Here is an 18,301-nt window from a genome sequence, read left to right as displayed (position 1 = left end):
AAACAAACACCAAAATATCAATGATAAAAGATACTTGCTGAACGCGTTTCTCTTCTTCTCCCTCCAATGATCAGTGGTTTGTTTTGAATGAAAATCAGTTTAACAGTAAGGAGAAACCTGCATCAGTTTGTTTCTTCTATGTTTAATGGTGGCTAGCAAAACAACTGTGTACTTCCGCCACCTACAGGACTGGAGTGTGAAGCGCGTTTAAAGGTTTAGTGAAATTAAACCTAGTAATTTGGTGTGCTCCAAAACAAAAGTGATAATATTCGCGTTTGGAAGATATAAAACCGATATAAACATGTAAAGCTTGCAGTCTGCCACTTCCACCCTTTCACGTCACTTCATACTCACCTGTCAACATTGGGATGTAAAAAAATAAGGGATATGCTCACCATAATAAGGGATTGCCCCGACCCCCCACCCCCCTTAACCTTACTGAAAAATCCAGCTTAAACCAGCCTAGGCTGGTTGGCTGGTTTTAGAGGGGTTTTGGCCATTTTCATGCTGGTTTCCAGCCATTTCCAACCTGGTCTTCGCTGGTCAGGCTGGAAAATGACCAGCTAAAACCAGCTTGACCAGCCTAGACAGGCTGGGAGCCCAGCCAAAACCAGCTATGTTCAGCTTAAACCAGGCTGGTCAAGCTGGTTTTAGCTGGATTTAGCTGGTCATTTTCCAGCCTGACCAGCTCAGACCAGTCTGGAAATGGCTGGAAACCAGCCTGGAAATGGCCAAAACCTCTCTAAAACCAGGCTGGTCAACCAGCTAAAACCAGCCAACCAGCCTAGGCTGGTTTAAGCTGGATTTTTCAGCAGGGAAAGAATCGCCAAATTACTAAATATGCTCATTTGGAGCTGTTTCGTTGTAAATAAACAGTTAAATTGTCAGTAATAGGTTTTATTATTATTATTTACAAAAGTAAAAATAAATAGTATACATTAGCAGCAAATACATTAGCAAACAGTTCAGCTTATTACAATTAAAAGCTGTTATAATGAAATAGAAGTTATCAAATCTCCTTAGCCATTTCTTCACTGTATAACTTACCCATTCTGATTAAAGAGCAATGAATTAATCTCTTATTTATTTAGATTTTTTTCTGTTAGATTACATTAAATAACAGATGTCACTTTAAAAATGCACAGATCTAATGTTTCCCTGCTGAAAAATCCAGCTTAAGCCAGCCTAGGCTGGTTTGTCGGTTTTAGCTGGTCAGGCTGGAAAATGACCAGCTAAATTCAGCTAAAACCAGCTTGACCAGCTAAAACCAGCTATGTCCAGCTTAAACCAGGCTGGTCAAGCTGGTTTTAGCTGGTCATTTTCCAGCCTGACCAGCAAAGACCAGGCTGGAAATGGCTGGAAACCAGCCTGGAAATGGCCAAAACCCCTCTAAAACCAGGCTGGTCGACCAGCTAAAACCAGCCAACCAGCCAACCAGCCTAGGCTGGTTTAAGCTGGATTTTTCAGTAGGGTTAATGCAAGCATTCGATTGCTTTCCTAACTTTTTATGCTCATTTGGGATGAAATTAGTTGTGTTTGAAAAATAAAAACCCACCAGGATCGACATTTTTAGATATTACTATTATTATGGGTTTATGTCTGTTTAAACATGCACCTAAACCCAGAGCTTTCTCTCCGCTTCAAATCGCGTGTACAGAATCCGTTTGGGAAACAGCATCTATTTATCACTATGGAGCTTGTCAGCTGACAGTCATGCATTTTTGAGGATTGCATATGAAGGGGAGACGGCACCTGTTATATTTATTTCCAAGTTTTTTCATGCCTAATCAAAGCTAAAGCACAGAACAGACTCACATTAAAGAGCAAGGGGCGGCCCCTGGTGTTTCGGCGGTATGGGTTGCATATAGGGAGGCTCGGCTCTTTAATGTTTATATGCCACTCTCCAGAGAAAGACTGAAAATACGGGAGAAATACGGGAAAAAATACCTTTACGGGATGATAGCGGGATAGAACTGTAAAATACGGGAGAATCCCGGGAAAAATGGGAGGGCTGACAGGTATGCATGCTTCATCAAATCTTGACCAATCAAATGCTCTAAGCTAAGCTAATAAGACATAGAATGCAAAAAATTAAACAGACAAGTAAATAACAGGGTGAGAATGTGGTAAAATCTGAAAACGCGGTAGAAATCAGACGAGGGCTTTTCTCTGGATTGCTTTTTAAAACTGTTTGGTTGGGTTTAGGGAAGTGGGTGGGCGGGTCAATCTGGGCTTTTATAAATGCTATTGGTTGGGTTTAGGGAAGGAGGAGGGTGGGGCAATCGGTCGGTCAGTCAGTTAGTCAGTCAGTCAGGCCTCTGGTCGATTTATGCAAGAACAGCAGACGCGAATGGCACTCGCGAGGGAAATTTGAGATCTGAAAAAGTGTACACAGCGCCCTCTGGTGGATTCGCGAAAACAAAAACTGCAAAAAAAACCAAACAAACAAACAAAAAACATACCTCCTGGGACGTATTTGGTGGTCTCCAGAAATGTAGGCTATATAGAGGTATGGCTTCAGAATGAGCCTGGGTTGCCATTGGGGCAGCATATGGCCCCTGCAGCATCTTCTCCCTTCGGGACAGACATGCTTTCCCAACATTCTGTCGTATTTTAAAACTTCTAGAAATTAACTAGGTGTATATTTTTATGACTCCCCAAAAATATAAATACGCCTTCACGCGCTTCACAGGTAAGGAAAGGTAAGTTAGGGCTAGGGGGAAAGTCTGAGGGCTGCATCCCTGGTGGTGATGGTACACTCACTGGGGCAAACCTCTCACTGTGCCGTTTTCCAGACATTTTCCCTTGGTGAAATTTTTCATATAGCATTGGAGTTCCACTCCGGATGGGGAACAAAATGGTTACGATGTTACCCATCATTCCCCGCGGGTAGGGTGAGGAACGGAGGGTAAATGCTATTTGCCACAGTTCACTTCATACAAAATTTGCAGATGTTGTATTTATTGCTCATTATTTGTCACATGATCAAATCTTTGTCAAAATGATTTCTTGATATAAATGGAGTAATACCGAATTACCCAATGGTAATACCAAATTAAATCTGTTTGTGAAGCACTTGGCACAGAATGAATGTGAGGTCATATAAATTGTCATTACAACTGTGAACATTCCTCAACCAAACATCACAGGAGTCTCCTGGACTAACGGAGCAAATTCATTATTAAGTATCACCATCGTTTTTTTCTCCTGTTAAACACAAAAGAAGATATTTCAAGAATGTTGCAAACACTTTGGGAAAATTAGTTTTTCTTACTATAAATGTGAATGCTAACAGGTTTCTAGCATTCTTAAATATATTTTCTTTTGTTTGTCTACAGTTGAAGCTTTACAAACTCATGGGTAAAACTTCTCTGAGCATGCAAAATGAATTCGGACAGTGCTGTGAAAAGGGGCAGGATAAAACAGGATGATGCTGATATGAATTAGACTGGATGTTTTAAATATCTGCACAGAGTGGTCAAGTCTTGATCTTCTGCCGTGATGCAAGTCACATCTTAATGTTCAGTAAGTCTTAACTCTGGAATGCAGTAAAATGTAAAACCTTTTGAATGAGCTTGCATGTCTGGTGTAGTGCTTATGTGTGTGAATGAATGGAAGCCAAAAAGTGCAATGCGACCAAGTGCTTCATTAACTTGCAGTAACCATACAGACTCTAAACAATGCCTTTGAATATGCTTTAATTGTGGCAGAAATGATTAAACAGAATCCCCTAACACAAACAAAGACCCAGTTTATATATGAAGGTGCATGCATACATAAACAGCATGATGACTATACTTATACGTAATTGGCTACTCTTACATGTAACATGTTGTTACATATTGTATATTGTTAGTCATGACATTATTTAGTATGTGTATAATCGTCCAGACTTCTACATGTTACGCACAGAAACCTCAGACTACATTGTGTGCAGAATTATTAGGCAAGTTAGAATTTTATTTTTGGTAAAGTACTTCAGAGCATGCAATGGAGCATTGATTGTGCTGCATGAACATCATGGTCTTCAAGAGTTCACACTTAGCTGATGATTGATAATAAAGCATGTTTGGCATGCTGTCCCGGGAGAGAGCCCTGAGCTCAGAATATCCTTGAGCCTGGGGCTCCCTCCTGTTTGAAGGGCGAGAGGAGAGTTTGAGCTCAGGTAGGTCTCGAGAAAGATGTTATTTTGAAATAGTCAATTTACTTATGGTGTATGTCTTTAGATGGTGGGAGGAAACCGGAGAACCTGGGGAGAACCCATGTGAAGACAGGGTGAACATGCAAACTCCGTACAGAATAGTCGACCGGCTTGGAGAGGGCCGAACCAGCGGCGTTCTTGCTGTGAGGCAACAGTGCTACCCACTTGGCCACCGTGCCGCCTTATTAAAGAAGGGGAGGAGTAGGGGTGGAAGGTTGGATTCTTCAACACGAAGATGACTGGAGTAGAAAGCTCTGGTAATTTATAGTGTGTCGGTATGCATCTGATTGGTGCAAATATACGGAGCTAATGCGGTACCATGACCCTCTCAAAATTAGTTTATAAATAAACCACACTTCTTGATTTGTGTGCAGATGTATGTGCTACAAACTGGGAGTAGGTTTGATTTAGTCTATCTTCAGTCTAAAAATGTCCATCTAGCTCATTTTTAATAACACCAGCACATATCAGTACCACTACCTTCACCTTGCCGGTGCTGAAGTGTATCTGTTTCTGATTCAGCCATGTGTGTAGGAAGTCATTCTCATCAGTACATAAAACCAATGAAAACTTTCTCTTCAGCTGCACGGTGGTGCAGTGAGTAGCACGTTTACCTCACAGCAAGAAGGTCGCTGGTTCGAGCCCTGGCTGGGTCAGTTAGTGTTTCTGTGTGGAGTTTGCATGTTCTCCTCGTGTTCGCGTAGGTTTCCTCGGGTGCTTTAGTTTCCCCCACAAGTCCAAAGTCATGGGCTATAGGTGAATTGGGTAGGCTAAATTGTGTGTGTGTATGTGTGTTTCCCAGTAATAAGTTGCGGCTGGAAGGGTATCCGCTGCGTAAAACAATTGCTGTATATGTTGGCGGTTTATTCCACTGTGGCGACCCCTGATTAATAAAGGGACTAAGCCATAAAGAAAATGAGTGAATGAATCAATGAACTTTCTCTTCATGGATTTCTTAGCACAGTCTTGACATTTCAGCTTATGTGACCAACCCAGGCACATTTTGAAAACGTAGTCCCACTGACGTTTCTGGAGACCGCAGGAGCAGGAGGTACGTATGGCTGCATTTCATTGTTTTAAGTGGACGCTATGGGGCGGTGAGACGCCATTCCTTTTGCAGCTTACCGGCTGACTGCTTACCTCCGTGTGGAGGGCTTTCCCACTGCAACCAGTTTGTCCGGTTAGCTCGTCGTGTACGTCAGCGAACTTAAGACGCAGAGAGGCTTTGACCACGAGGACGATGACCAGAGTTTCCAGAAATCAGGTAAGACAAAAACAGAATCCAAAAAATAAAACGAATGAGTGAACAACGGTGAGAATGTGGTAAAATCCAAAAACGTGGTAAAAATCAGACGAGGGCTTTTCTTTTGTTGGACTGCTTTTGTAAATCATTGGTTGGCGTTTAGGAGAAGTGAGTGGGTGGGCGGCTTAATCGGTAATCGGTTGGGTTCAGGGAAGAAGAAGGGTGGGTCCGTCGATTGGCTGATCGCCCAGTCAATCATTCAGCTGGTCGACAGCAGCCTCTAGTGGGTTTACACGAGAACAGCACTGGTGTGAACGGCACTCGCAAGAGACATTTGAGATGCGAAAAAGCGCACACAGCGGCCTCTGGCGGATTCGCCAAAACAAAAACTGTAAAAAACAGGTACCTCCCAGGACGTTTTTCAGGTACCTCTCCAGAAACGTCATTTTCAGACTGCATTTTCAGATTTTTCAGACTACGTTTTCTGGGTTGTATGTGATGCAACAATATCTTATCCTTTTAAAGAGCCTCCCTCTGGAAGATTATTTACAATTTTAGATTTTTCTGAGTCAATAAAACACATTTTTTGGGGGTTTATTTTGTCAGAGGAAAAGCTGCTACCTAATTATCACGCACATAACAATACTACAATGTTGAATTACTTAGGTTGAATCACCTGATATGCTTAAATCCAACAAGCGTTCAATTTGAATCACTGATTAATACATATTATTTATGTGATTTGTGACTGCATAAAAATGATGACATTGTCAAAATAATCACTTACCTAATAATTCTGAGCACATAACACAAGATGTTATCCTAAAAGAACTAAAATGTTAGTTTTAATCAATTAATTTCTGTCACGCCTAAAACCTCCTGTCGTAGTCTGAGTGTATAAGCATTATTACCACCCATCAGGTCTTCTTCTGTTCTTGTTTTCATCCTCTTACTCCTAAAAGAAAAGCCAGACCTCAGTTTCTGCAGTATGTGTTATTCTGAGTGTTGTTTGCAATCCTGTCACCTTAATCGCAGCAGTACATGACAGCATCATTGAGAGCGGTGTCGTCCCATATTCCCTGTGGCTCTTCAACCCGAGTCTTGATGCCACAAATTCCTTTTCCCAAACAGGTTTTGCTCCAAGAGCCCCAGTCCCCCCAGGCCATGCCATAACCATATAGCTCACTACCATCACTGCATCTGATCCTGGAGATAATACAGATATAAAATAATGCTTAACTTATTTCTCAAGGGCACCTGTGATGAAAATCATCTTTTGTAAGCTGTTTGGACAGAACTGTATGCAGGTATAGTGTGCCCACAGTCATATTGGAGTGATAGAAACAAGTCTCTTCTTAAAAATTTACTGACATTAAAATAGGATACAAATCATAGTGATTTTGAGGCCCACCGCAACATGATGCTCGGTGCATGGTTTCCCCACCCATCAAATTGACTGACGGGTGCAAGTTTTAAGTTTTTGTTAAGAGACTGAAACAACATAGCCAGGTTGATATGAATATTTATTCTGTCATGAACACTCTTAGGATTTAGTATGGTAAAAAATATGTATATGGCAATGTTGATGTATTTGGTCTTGGCGGTATAGATCTGCTACGCTGCTGCTGCTTTGATTATTTTGGCAGAGTAAGTACCAAGACCTACTACTGACAGTATATATATATATATATATATATATATATATATATATATATATATATATATATATATATATATATATATATATATATATATATATATATATATATATTAGGGGTGTAATGGTTCACAAAAATCACGGTTCGGTTTGATATGACACAGTGGTGTCACGGTTTGGTATGTTTTCGACACAGCAAGAAAAGAAAAAAGCCAGAGGATTTCTCTGATTTAAATTTTTTTTATGTAGTAAAACTAACATCATAAAAGTATAATCTCACCGGTCCTACACGCACTGCTTGGCGTGAATGAGATGAACTGAGTTAACAATAATAATAGGTGGTGTCTGATATTGCACAGATGATATTGACATATAACTTAGCGATGGTGAACGCGGTATCAGCATCAACTGACAGCATCATGTCGATTAAATGAAGGATTACATTAGATATATAGAATAATGTTAGAACATCTTGTGCTTAAAATGTGTAGATTCAGTGGCAAACACACACACACACACATATATATATATATATACATATATATACATATATATATATATACATATACATATATATACATATATATATATACATATACATATATATACATATATATATATATATATATATATATATATGTATATATATATATATGTATATATATATATATGTATGTATGTATGTATGTATGTATGTATGTATGTATGTATGTATGTATGTATGTATATGTATGTATGTATGTATGTATGTATGTATGTATGTATGTATGTATATATATATATATATATATATATATATATATATATATATATATATATATATATATATATATATATATATATATATATATATATATATATATATATATATAAATACTGGTTGGGGCTGAAGTAATCGTCATAGTAGTGTCAGCCAATGAAATTAGTCCACAATCGGCTACTGTCTGAGGCGGGGTATTTTGCATAACAAGATGTGATTGACTGATGCTTCTGTTGGCGCCTAAAAAGTTGAGAAAATCCTAACTTCTGCACAGTTTGGCAAAGCTTGACGACACCCATTATGTCCAACAAACACACACAAGAAATGCACGTACGCCAGGCATGAAGTTGGCGTGGACCAGCGCACATTCCCATGTTCATTCCATCGTTAGTAAATCCAAACGTGAGCGTGAAACCTGGCGTATGCAAGTTTTTGTGCGTTCGCAGCGTTGATACATGAGGCCCCTGGTGCTTTGGAGTAGCTAAAACACTGTGTGACACTAGTATACTACACAAATCTGTGCACTTTTGTTTGCATTCATTTATTTTTTGTATGCATGAATACTTTTTTCTGTGTATGATTAAATCTGTGTATGATTGTTTTCAACATACTCACATGATGTTGGTTGCTGCCGTGTCATCTTCAAATCCTTGAGGAGATTCAACTCTCAACTTGAAAGCTTTCAAGAATCCAGATCTACACCACTTGACAGATGTCCACTCACCCCAGCTGAAGAACAGACACAATAGGGTTTAGTCAGATCAAATATTTCTTTTGTATCTTTAACAATTGACCCTTCGCTAAGCCGCACCCAAAAACCGCCACCCACCAATTGTGGCTTAGCAACCGTAGCTATGCGCAGGGGCTCTGTCAAGCTTTCGAGCGAGGGAAACACGCCGAAGCATTGTGCATATGGATTGTGCAAATCTGATATCCTTAAAGTTTAGACGGGATGGTGGAATTTTTCCCTTTTCAAAACCTAAAACCCAAGAGGAGACATGCCAGCGTGGATCGAGCTCTGTGAGGGGCGCTAAAGGAGCAGAGGTAAGTTGGTTTTGTTTTGATATTCCTGACACATTCAGTGATAGACCGACGGCAAAAACTCACACACCTCTTACCCTAAACAGATCTAAACTGTGTTTACTACAAAAACACAAAGCAGGTTCTGTTTCCCAGCTGTCTTTTTCTTTTTTCCCGCTTGATATGATGAGTAATGCTCCGTTTAAGCCTTCATAGTCATACTAATAGCGAATAGTTATTGATCTGGAAAATACGAATCAGCGAATCCGTTGCTAACTTTGCTGAACTTCATATTTCGAATATTTGAGATTACAAATCAACAGAACAGAGATGTGATCACAAGCTGAGCAAAACACAAGTCCATCAGTTTCCCCTTTCTGGCTGTTCTTTCTATGAATGAATGATGCAGAAGCATTGCCATGCGCGTTTCCTCATCGGTTAGTAACGCTATATTTCATTGCAAAACATTAATCTATCAGGCTTTTTGACTAAAAATAGAGAAATCACGGTTTAATTAGTTATTATTAGGTTATTTTTAAAATTCACCTCTCCTGCTGAGCATGAGCTAAGCTGTTGAATGGTCAGCGTATGAGGCGGCTAGGCTAAGCTAGCTTCAATTTTGATTTAATTATTCTCTAATCATGTCGTGAATATACTCCTGTAACACATACTGCAGTCTTTTTTTGTCTGGCGTTCTCGGATATCTCACCTGCTTGCCAAAAATGACTGGTTACATCCCTGGCAATGTCTGACACCGGCGCATACATTGTGAAAGATGTGCCAGGCACGAAAGCTTGACAGGCGTAGCAACAGTAACTAAGGAGGGCGGGGCTTAGCTTAGGGTCAATTAATGAAAAAAAAAAACCCCAAAGTAATTACTTTGAAACTTTGGACTGAACTTCAGCAACAACCTTGGAGATGTTGTCCGGACTGACACAGTAAAGACGAATCCCATTGACTGACGTCTCATCGAGTGTAAAATGGGAAGGTTCTTCCACCTTAAAACAGTAACATCATTAGTACAATCCTCCTTTAAAAAAAGGTGATCAATTCACACTGCCAATTTCCAATACTCCCAAATTCTATTGTTTTCACAGTGCAGGACTATCTGAGGTAGCATTCAGTTGCTTATTTGTTCACATTTCATGGTGAATTGGTGACACGTGTGTACACACTATGAATCGCTGACTACTGTCTGATCCAACTACTCTGGATCAAACTACTCTGACCCATCTCAGATTGATTTGCTCATATATAAAACAGATCTGATATGCTCCATGACTGTGTCAACTGAAAAAAATGCAAGCGTTCAGATAGTTTGAGATCAGATTCAGGCCTCATTCACAGTATCACAGTATATGTGGAAATAAATCATGCATAAATCAGAAATGTGCCAACAGATTGCACTGTGCTCTGTACATCATTAAAACTGCAATAATTTTGGTACTTGCTCCGCTAGCGGGAAGAGTTGCGGGCTGGGATCTGTTGGATTTTGGCATGGGGAAGGAAAAGGGGAATGATGTGTACTGGCACTATTAGCGGAGGCAGCATTAGGCTTGGTTTAGCAAGTCGAATAGAGAAAGGAGGAATAACTGGCTTCAGGACTGGAGAAAGGGGCTGTAAGTCAAGAGTAGGGCAGGAGAGGGTTAAAGCCTGGTTTATACTTGCGTCAAGTGATCGGCGTGACCCACGGCGCATGCAACGCGTGTAGCTGTGCAATTATAGTTCTGTGCGCTGTTTCTGTTGTTTTGCAATTACACTTCTGAAACACTAGTTGGCAGTAGGTGTTTATGTTCTTCTGAGTCGAGTTTCTTCACTGGTGTTTTGTTTTTTCTGAACACTTCCTTAATGTACAAGTGGCTCAAACTCGCTTATTTTGAGGCAGGAACCGGCAGATGTGCAACAACTTTAACCATGAGGTAAACACAAAACAAAACTTTCCATCTGGAGCTCCTTCACAGGACTCCGCACTTGTAAACAATCGCTCCATGGGGCTTGTGCGGCTCTCGGTCACGCCCACACTCGTCAGCGCTACCAAGCCGACCAATCATAGGGCTTGCACTATGCGTCGTTGCGATGTGTAGTTACAGTTTTTTTTAAGAGGTGCGCGTCAGCGACGCCGATGGCCATGGCGAGGGCTAAGCTTCCACGCGTAGGCCCTGCCGTAGCATACGCATGCACTTGACGCAGAAGTACAAACCAGCCTTAAGGAGTTGGAGTAATAAAAGGGCTGATGGTGAATTTCCACTGGCACTCTGCGGGCATAACAAAGAACATTTTTCAATTCATTTATACAGGTTTACACAACAGTTCTGTCTGGTTCTTGAATCTGATTGGCTGATAGCCATGCGACATTCTGGAAATAACAGCACTCGTACAGCCTCTTAACCTGTCACCCTTCTGTATTAATCCACCCACATACAGCAACAAGCAGAGGACACTCTACAGCAGGGGTCTCAAACTCGCGGCCCGCAGGCCAAATGCGGCCCGTGGGACGAAAGTTTATGTCAGTGCGGCTCGCCGGTTTGATATGTATGGCACTTTACAGTGTTGTGTGCAGAGCTGATTGAACCTACCAATCACGGTAGGGTATATGGCTCTCGGGGGCGGGATATCGGCTGGACTTGTTGCAGTGAAAGTTACAGCAGTGTTGCCATGAAAGAGTGTTTTCTTCAGTTTCTATTGGGCACACTTGAACAATCTTCCCAGCACGCTTCATTTACAACACTTAAAAAAAAACAGTTTCTGATCATGCTTAGGTGCAGTGTTTCGAAACACTTGCGTTTTGGGATCTCGACACTGTCAAAATGTCAGTTTCGCGGGGGGTTGGGGTTGGCGGTATCGCGGACGAAAGTGAAGAGCGGAGTGGGTGTGGTGGTGTGTCGTGGACGAAAATGAAGAAGGCTGGGGGGGGCTTTCCATGACATGAACAAACAAAACAAACTGAGACAAACTCAATCCAGAGCAACTTTGGCAACATCTCTAAGATGCTTCAGAAAAACTCACCTGCTAAACTGCCTCACAAACCCTGGGCGAGTGTAGCGAGTGTTTAAAATGCAAAGTGTGCTCATACCAGATGTTGATTTGATTTAGTTAACATACATTAGTCTATAAATAAAATGTATGTGTGTATTATTTTTGACAGCATCCTCATTTTACAGCATTTTTACACAAGTGACCAAAACTTTAAACAGTGCTGAAGTTTTGCAGGCAGGTTTTTGAGGCATCTTCGAGATATAGGCTAAGTTTTTCTGGATTGAGTTTCAGGTTTCTTCATGTCATGATGATCCGATCAGATATCTCTGTGTGCAGCACTGACTGTTGGCAGACAATAATCACACTCTAGAATTACAATTAAATGATGAAAATAATATTTGGCTACAGAAAAATATAAAAATAACCCACTTTAAAGGGCACCTATGGTGAAAAATCTACTTTCCCTGCTGTTTGGACAGACATATATGTAGGTATAGAGTATAGAGCGTCATATTGGGGTGATATAAACACACCCAGTGCCTTTTTTTCAATTTAGCAACATAAAAAACGGTGGACCAATTGGGGCGGTTTTCAGACCGACCGCAACTTGACGTAGGAGTGCAGTCTCCCCGCCCACCAATATTGATTGACAGCTGCATATTAACATGCCTCCATAGTAATGCATATAATCATATCAACAAGACAGGACGTGCGCAAAGCAACCGGGAATAAAAGATCTGTTCAGCTCTCTATGATCATCAATCATCATCAAATGTGATCAAGAGGAGTGAGTTTTACAAGTTTAACATGTTTTAAAACAGGGTATGTTAATGAATTACAGTGATTTACTTCAGCTTTACTACATTAGCACAGCTGCCTGTCAGAACAAATACTACAGAAGATGCTTCAATCCTGGTTTGTAGACATTAAATCGGGTTTATTTTGTACATTAACATAACAGATATCCATACAGCAGCATATTCATCTGTATTCTGTCACATATGTGTGCAAAAAGAGTGCAAAGCTAAATGCGCTCTGTGTGCGTGTCTGCGCTGTCTTTGTGTCTGTGTATTTGTGTGTGTGCGTGAATTTTGTAACGACATTGTATGACTCATCGTTGCAACTCCACAACAAAAACAAATGCTACGTGAGATCTGCTTCCTTTATGTCTGTCTGTTGTCTGAAGCAGCCGAGGGCAGAAATTGAGGCACGCTGACAGGCACATAGGAACGGTGGGCGGGGAGGACTAGCCTTAAAGGCGCAGTACAAAAAAACGCCACCTGCAGCTCAGATTGATAAAATAGAAACTTATAAAAGGTCTAATAAATAATCTGATGGGTGTTTTGAGCTGAAACTTTACAGACATATTCTGGAGACCCAAAAGACTTATATTAAATCTGAAAAAAGGTGGTAAAATAGGTACCCTTTAAACTTTTTTTGGGCGAAAATACCAAGACCTGACAAGTGTATATCAGGGGTCACCAACCTCAGTCCTGGAGGGCCGGTGTCCCTGCAGGGTTTAGCTCCAACTTGCCTCAACACACCTGCCTGGGTGTTTCAAATATACCTAGTAAGACCTTGATTAGCTTGTTCAGGTGTGTTTAATTAAGGTTGGAGCTAAAATCTGCAGGACACCGGCCCTCCAGGAACAAGTTTGGTGACCCCTGGTGTATATAGTAGTGGATCCGTTGCGTAAAACATATGCTGGAATAGTTGGCGGTTCATTTAGCTGTGGCGACCCCTGATAAAAAAGAGACTAAGCCAAAGAATAATGAATAAATGAATGAATATAATTTGTCTCCTCTGCATGTTTTTATGATATCCTTGTATTTTAAGTGTAAAGCTTTGAGTATTCAGTGTTAAAGGCATTAAATACAAATAAATTATTATTATTTATTCATTTTCTGCTGCTTATCCGGGGCCAGGTCGCGGGGGCAGCAGTCTTAGGAGAGAACCCCAGATTTCCCTCTCCCCAGACACTTCCTCCAGCTCCTCCAGGGGGATCCCGAGGTGTTCCCAGGCCAGCAGAGAGACATAGTCCCTCCAGCATGTCCTGGGTCTTCCCTAAGGCCTCCTCCTGGTGGGACATGCCTGGAACACCTATTATTATTATTATTAATTATTATTATTTTTAAAAGTTTTGAAACGTTAAAGTATTTTATAAATTGAAAGGACTATAAGCTCCTCATTTGTCCCATTGTTTCTGTGACCTCATTAAGAGAGTGTTGTATTTTCCAAAGACAAGATGTGCTACCATTCCAGCATAATGTTGATGTGGAGTGGAGTGGTGTGACACCATTTTCCGTTTCGTACAGTACAATACACGCTGATGTGACCACTGAAATATGCTGGGTGCAAAAAGAAAAGCTAGGAAAAAAATAGCAGTCACATGTGGGTAACATGACTCCTGTGGCGGCAAAATATTCGCCCAGCTCGTCTCACATTCAGGGAGGCTGATTGGCTGGATTTTTATTGCAGAAATATGTTAAAAGCGAAACTACTCCAAAACAGATCCACCATCTGGCCAGAACTGAACATGTTGGCAGGCACAGACAGGCGGAGGGGTTAGAAAAAATGTTTTGCACAGATGATTTTCTAAAACAAAATCATAGCCATATAAATTAAACATTTATAGAATTTACTATAAGAATATTAACAACAATTACTATTGTGTGTGTGTGTGTGTGTGTGTGTGTGTGTGTGTGTGTGTGTGTGTGCCCCTGAGAAGGCAACACACCAGCGCATTTTAGTGCTGTCATGAAATAAATGCCAGACTTACCTTGAGACTAAACCCTCGGGCGTACGATCCCCATGGACACATATCTGCAGGTCCCCATGAGCCCCACTCTCCTCCATTATCAACAGCCATCTCGATACTTTTTTCGACGATCCATAAGGAACTATCTGTTGGGAAAGGAATGACCACGTGCAGCCCAATGATGGACAGCAGTAAAATCATGGAAAATAAACGATGCATCTCTGCAACACTGTCAAGTAGAAAACGGCCTTTAAAGAAGCACAAGGAGAACTGAACACGGTTGCCAGTTTATGTGTTGAAATCCACCTCTGACGCTCCAGCAGTGAGTAAAGTCAGTGCTCTCTGGGAGGAACTTAACGTGACCACCAAACAGGGCTCTATAAAACACGAGACTTATTCATGACATTCAAAAAGAAAAGAAGTCAACAATTATCGAATCAAATAAACCAAAATCGAAATGCTACATGATATTTATGCGTTTTCAAGGAACAAAACTGAGTTTAACACCAGTGTTTTGCTCTTATTTTAGCCCATAAACAAAGGTTTCACATTAAGAAAGCCCTGTCTAGAGAGATCTACTCTTAATTTCTATTGTATGACTCTTAATAATCTAACAAAATCATTATAAAAATGTACAATTGCAAAAATAACACTAAGTAGACTGCATTTTATTCATTCATTCGTTTTCTTTTCGGCTTAATCCCGTTATTAATCTGGGGTCGCCACAGCAAAATGAACCGCCAACTCATCCAGCATATGTTTTACACAGCGGGTTGCAGCTGGAAGGGCATCTGCTGTGTAAAACATATGCTTTATAAGTTGGCGGTTCATTTTGCTGTGGCGACCCCAGATTAATACAGGGACTAAGCCGGCGCACAAAATGCCATCTAACAATGAGGGTAAAAACAACAGCCTGAAGCAGTTGATTTCATTGCATGCTTTAAATAATCAGTCCAGGAGGTGGCGCTGGTCAATAACAGTATAAGTTCACAGATAATAAAGGCAAGGCAAGGCAATTAAGGCAAGTTTATTTATATTGCGCATTTCATACACAGTGGCAATTCAAAGTGCTTTACATGAACAGGAATAAAAGAAACAAGTATAAGAAAAATAAAAACAAATAATAAAATATGGTAAAATAAAATAAATAAGCATAAAAGCAGATAAAATGTGTTATAAAAGAATGAAAAAGAAGAGAAAAACATAATAGTTCGATCTGTCAGACGTAGCACAGTGCTTATTCAGTAAAGGCACAGCTAAACAGATGTGTGTTCAGTCTTGATTTGAATGTGCCTAATGTTGGAGCACATCTGATCATTTCTGGAAGCTGATTCCAGCAGCAGGGGCGCTGTTAGTAGCTGAAAGCCGATTTACCCTGCTTTGACTGAACTCTTGGGATTTCTAGTTTATTTGATCCTAAAGATCTGAGTGATCTGTTAGGTTTGTATTCAGTGAGCATATCTGTAATGTATTGAGCTCCTAGGCCATTTAGTGATTTATAGACCAGTAATAATACTTTAAAATCTATTCTGAATGTGACTGGGAGCCAGTGTAAAGACCTGAGGACAGGTGTGATGTGCTCTGATTTCCTGGTTCTGGTCAGAATTCTGGCCGCAGCGTTCTGGATGAGCTGTAACTGTCTGACTGTCTTTTTGGGGAGGCCAGTGAGGAGGCCATTACAGTAATCCACCCTGCTGCTGATAAAAGCATGAACAAGTTTCTCTAAGTCTTCACTGGAAACAAAGCATCTGATTCTTGCAATGTTTTTGAGATGATAGTATGCTGATTTACTAACTGCTTTGACATGACTATTGAAACTCAGATCTGACTCCAGAGTCACACCAAGATTCTTGACCTTATTTTTTGTTGTTTGACCCTTAGAGCCAAGGTACGCATTCACCTTGAGAACCTCATCTCTGTTAGGGCCATGAAACCCCCCTGTCTCACAGCAGGGTGTTTTCACACCTCTGAAAAAAGTCAGTAAAGTGGGCGAGTGCAGCTTTGTTTAGGTGGGAGTGTCGTGTGGCGAAAAAGGTTGCATGAAAAGGGGAGTTTCATTATGTGCATAAAAAATAATTATGTGGTTCCAGAAGACAAGCGGCAAATCCGTATTTCACCATATCACCTAATAAAAAGACTTTTGTTTTGGCACACTTAAAAACGAAACACTGACGGAGCTCTGAACGGAGCTCTGAACTCTGAAGTCACTGTGTACTGGTCAGTGTGTACTGTGTACTGGCTCATTGTGACGTAGCTTCAACATGTCTTTTAAATCCGGAAGAATAAATTAGCTCTAAACAACACACAAACAACAAATTTTCACTTGTTAGTGAAATATACACTCACCAGCCACTTTATTAGGTACACCTTACTAGTACTGGGTTGGACCCCCTTTTGCCTTCAGAACTGCCTTAATCCTTCGTGGCAGAGATTCAACAAGGTACTGAAAATATTCCTCAGAGATTTTGGTCAATATTGACATGACAGCATCACACAGTTGCTGCAGATTTATTGGCTACACATCCATGATGCCAATCTCCTGTTCCACCACATCCCAAAGGTGCTCTATTGGATTGAGAACTAGTGACTGTGGAGGCCATTTGAGAACAGTGAACTCTTTGTCATGTTCAAGAAACCAGTCTGAGATGATTCATGCTTTGACATGATGCATTATCCTGCTGGAAATAGCCATCAGAAGATGGTCATAAAGGGATGGACATGGTCAGCAACAATACTCACATAGACTGTGGCGTTGACATGATGCTCAATTAGTACTAATGGACCCAAAGTGTGCCAAGAAACAATCCCCCACACCATTAAACCACAACCAGCCTGAACTGTTGATACCAGGCAGGATGGATCCAAGCTTTCATGTTGTTAACACCAAATTTTTGACCCAACCATCTGAATGTCGCAGCAGAAATTGAGACACATCAGACAGTTTTGGTGAGCCTGTGTGAATTGTAGCCTCAGTTTCCTGTTCTTAGCTGACAGGAGTGGCACCCGGTGTGGTCTTCTGCTGCTGTAGCCCATCTGCCTCAAGGTTGGACGTGTAGTGTGTTCAGAGATGCTCTTCTGCAGACCTCGGTTGTAACGAGTGCTTATTTGAGTTACTGTTGCCTTTTTATCAGCTGGATCTATCATCTGGCCATTCTCCTCGCATCAACAAGGCAATTGCACCCACAGAACTGCCACTCACTGGATATTTCCTCTTTGTCGGACCATTCTCTGTAAACCCTAGACATGGTTGTGCTTGAAAATCCCAGTAGATCAGCAGTTTCTGAAATACTCAGACCAGCCTGTCTGGCACCACAACCATGCCACGTTCAGTCACTTAAATCCTCTTTCTTCCCCATTCTGATGCTCGGTTTGAACTGCAGCAGATCGTCTTGACCATACGTGCCTAAATGCATTGAGTTTATGCCTAAGCATTTAAAGCATTTGTGTGACTCATCATTGCAGAAAGGCTTGAATAAACTCCCCCACAAATACATCAAATAACATATAAACAGTATCTCTGCTTCATCCATGTCTGTCTCTGTCACCGACTGCTGTTTATCTGATGTAGCACGAGTAACAAACATGGATGCAGGAACAGTGAGCGGGAACAGAAGCAGCTCATTTACATTTAAAGACAAAAACAGCTACAATTTCCTCAGACCCCAATAACCGAGCATGTCCGACCT

The 18,301-nt window shown here is 40.9% G+C and overlaps 1 protein-coding gene across 1 annotated transcript; it reads right to left on the bottom strand.

Annotated features, from left to right (window-relative positions):
• Positions 1–3,681: 3,681 nt before the first annotated feature.
• Positions 3,682–14,937, bottom strand: vmo1a (vitelline membrane outer layer 1 homolog a). The gene is made up of 5 exons (XM_056452945.1): positions 14,637–14,937; positions 9,761–9,879; positions 8,477–8,590; positions 6,469–6,650; positions 3,682–6,399 (listed from the first exon to the last, which is right to left on the bottom strand). Exons 1-4 carry the CDS (start codon positions 14,832–14,834, stop codon positions 6,470–6,472), a joined length of 612 nt encoding a protein of 203 aa, XP_056308920.1. The 5' UTR covers positions 14,835–14,937; the 3' UTR covers positions 3,682–6,399; position 6,469.
• Positions 14,938–18,301: the final 3,364 nt, after the last annotated feature.

The sequence above is a fragment of the Danio aesculapii genome, chromosome 3, assembly GCF_903798145.1.
Source record: "Danio aesculapii chromosome 3, fDanAes4.1, whole genome shotgun sequence".
NCBI lineage: Eukaryota > Metazoa > Chordata > Actinopteri > Cypriniformes > Danionidae > Danio > Danio aesculapii.
This window is presented reverse-complemented; position numbering and strand designations above follow the sequence as displayed.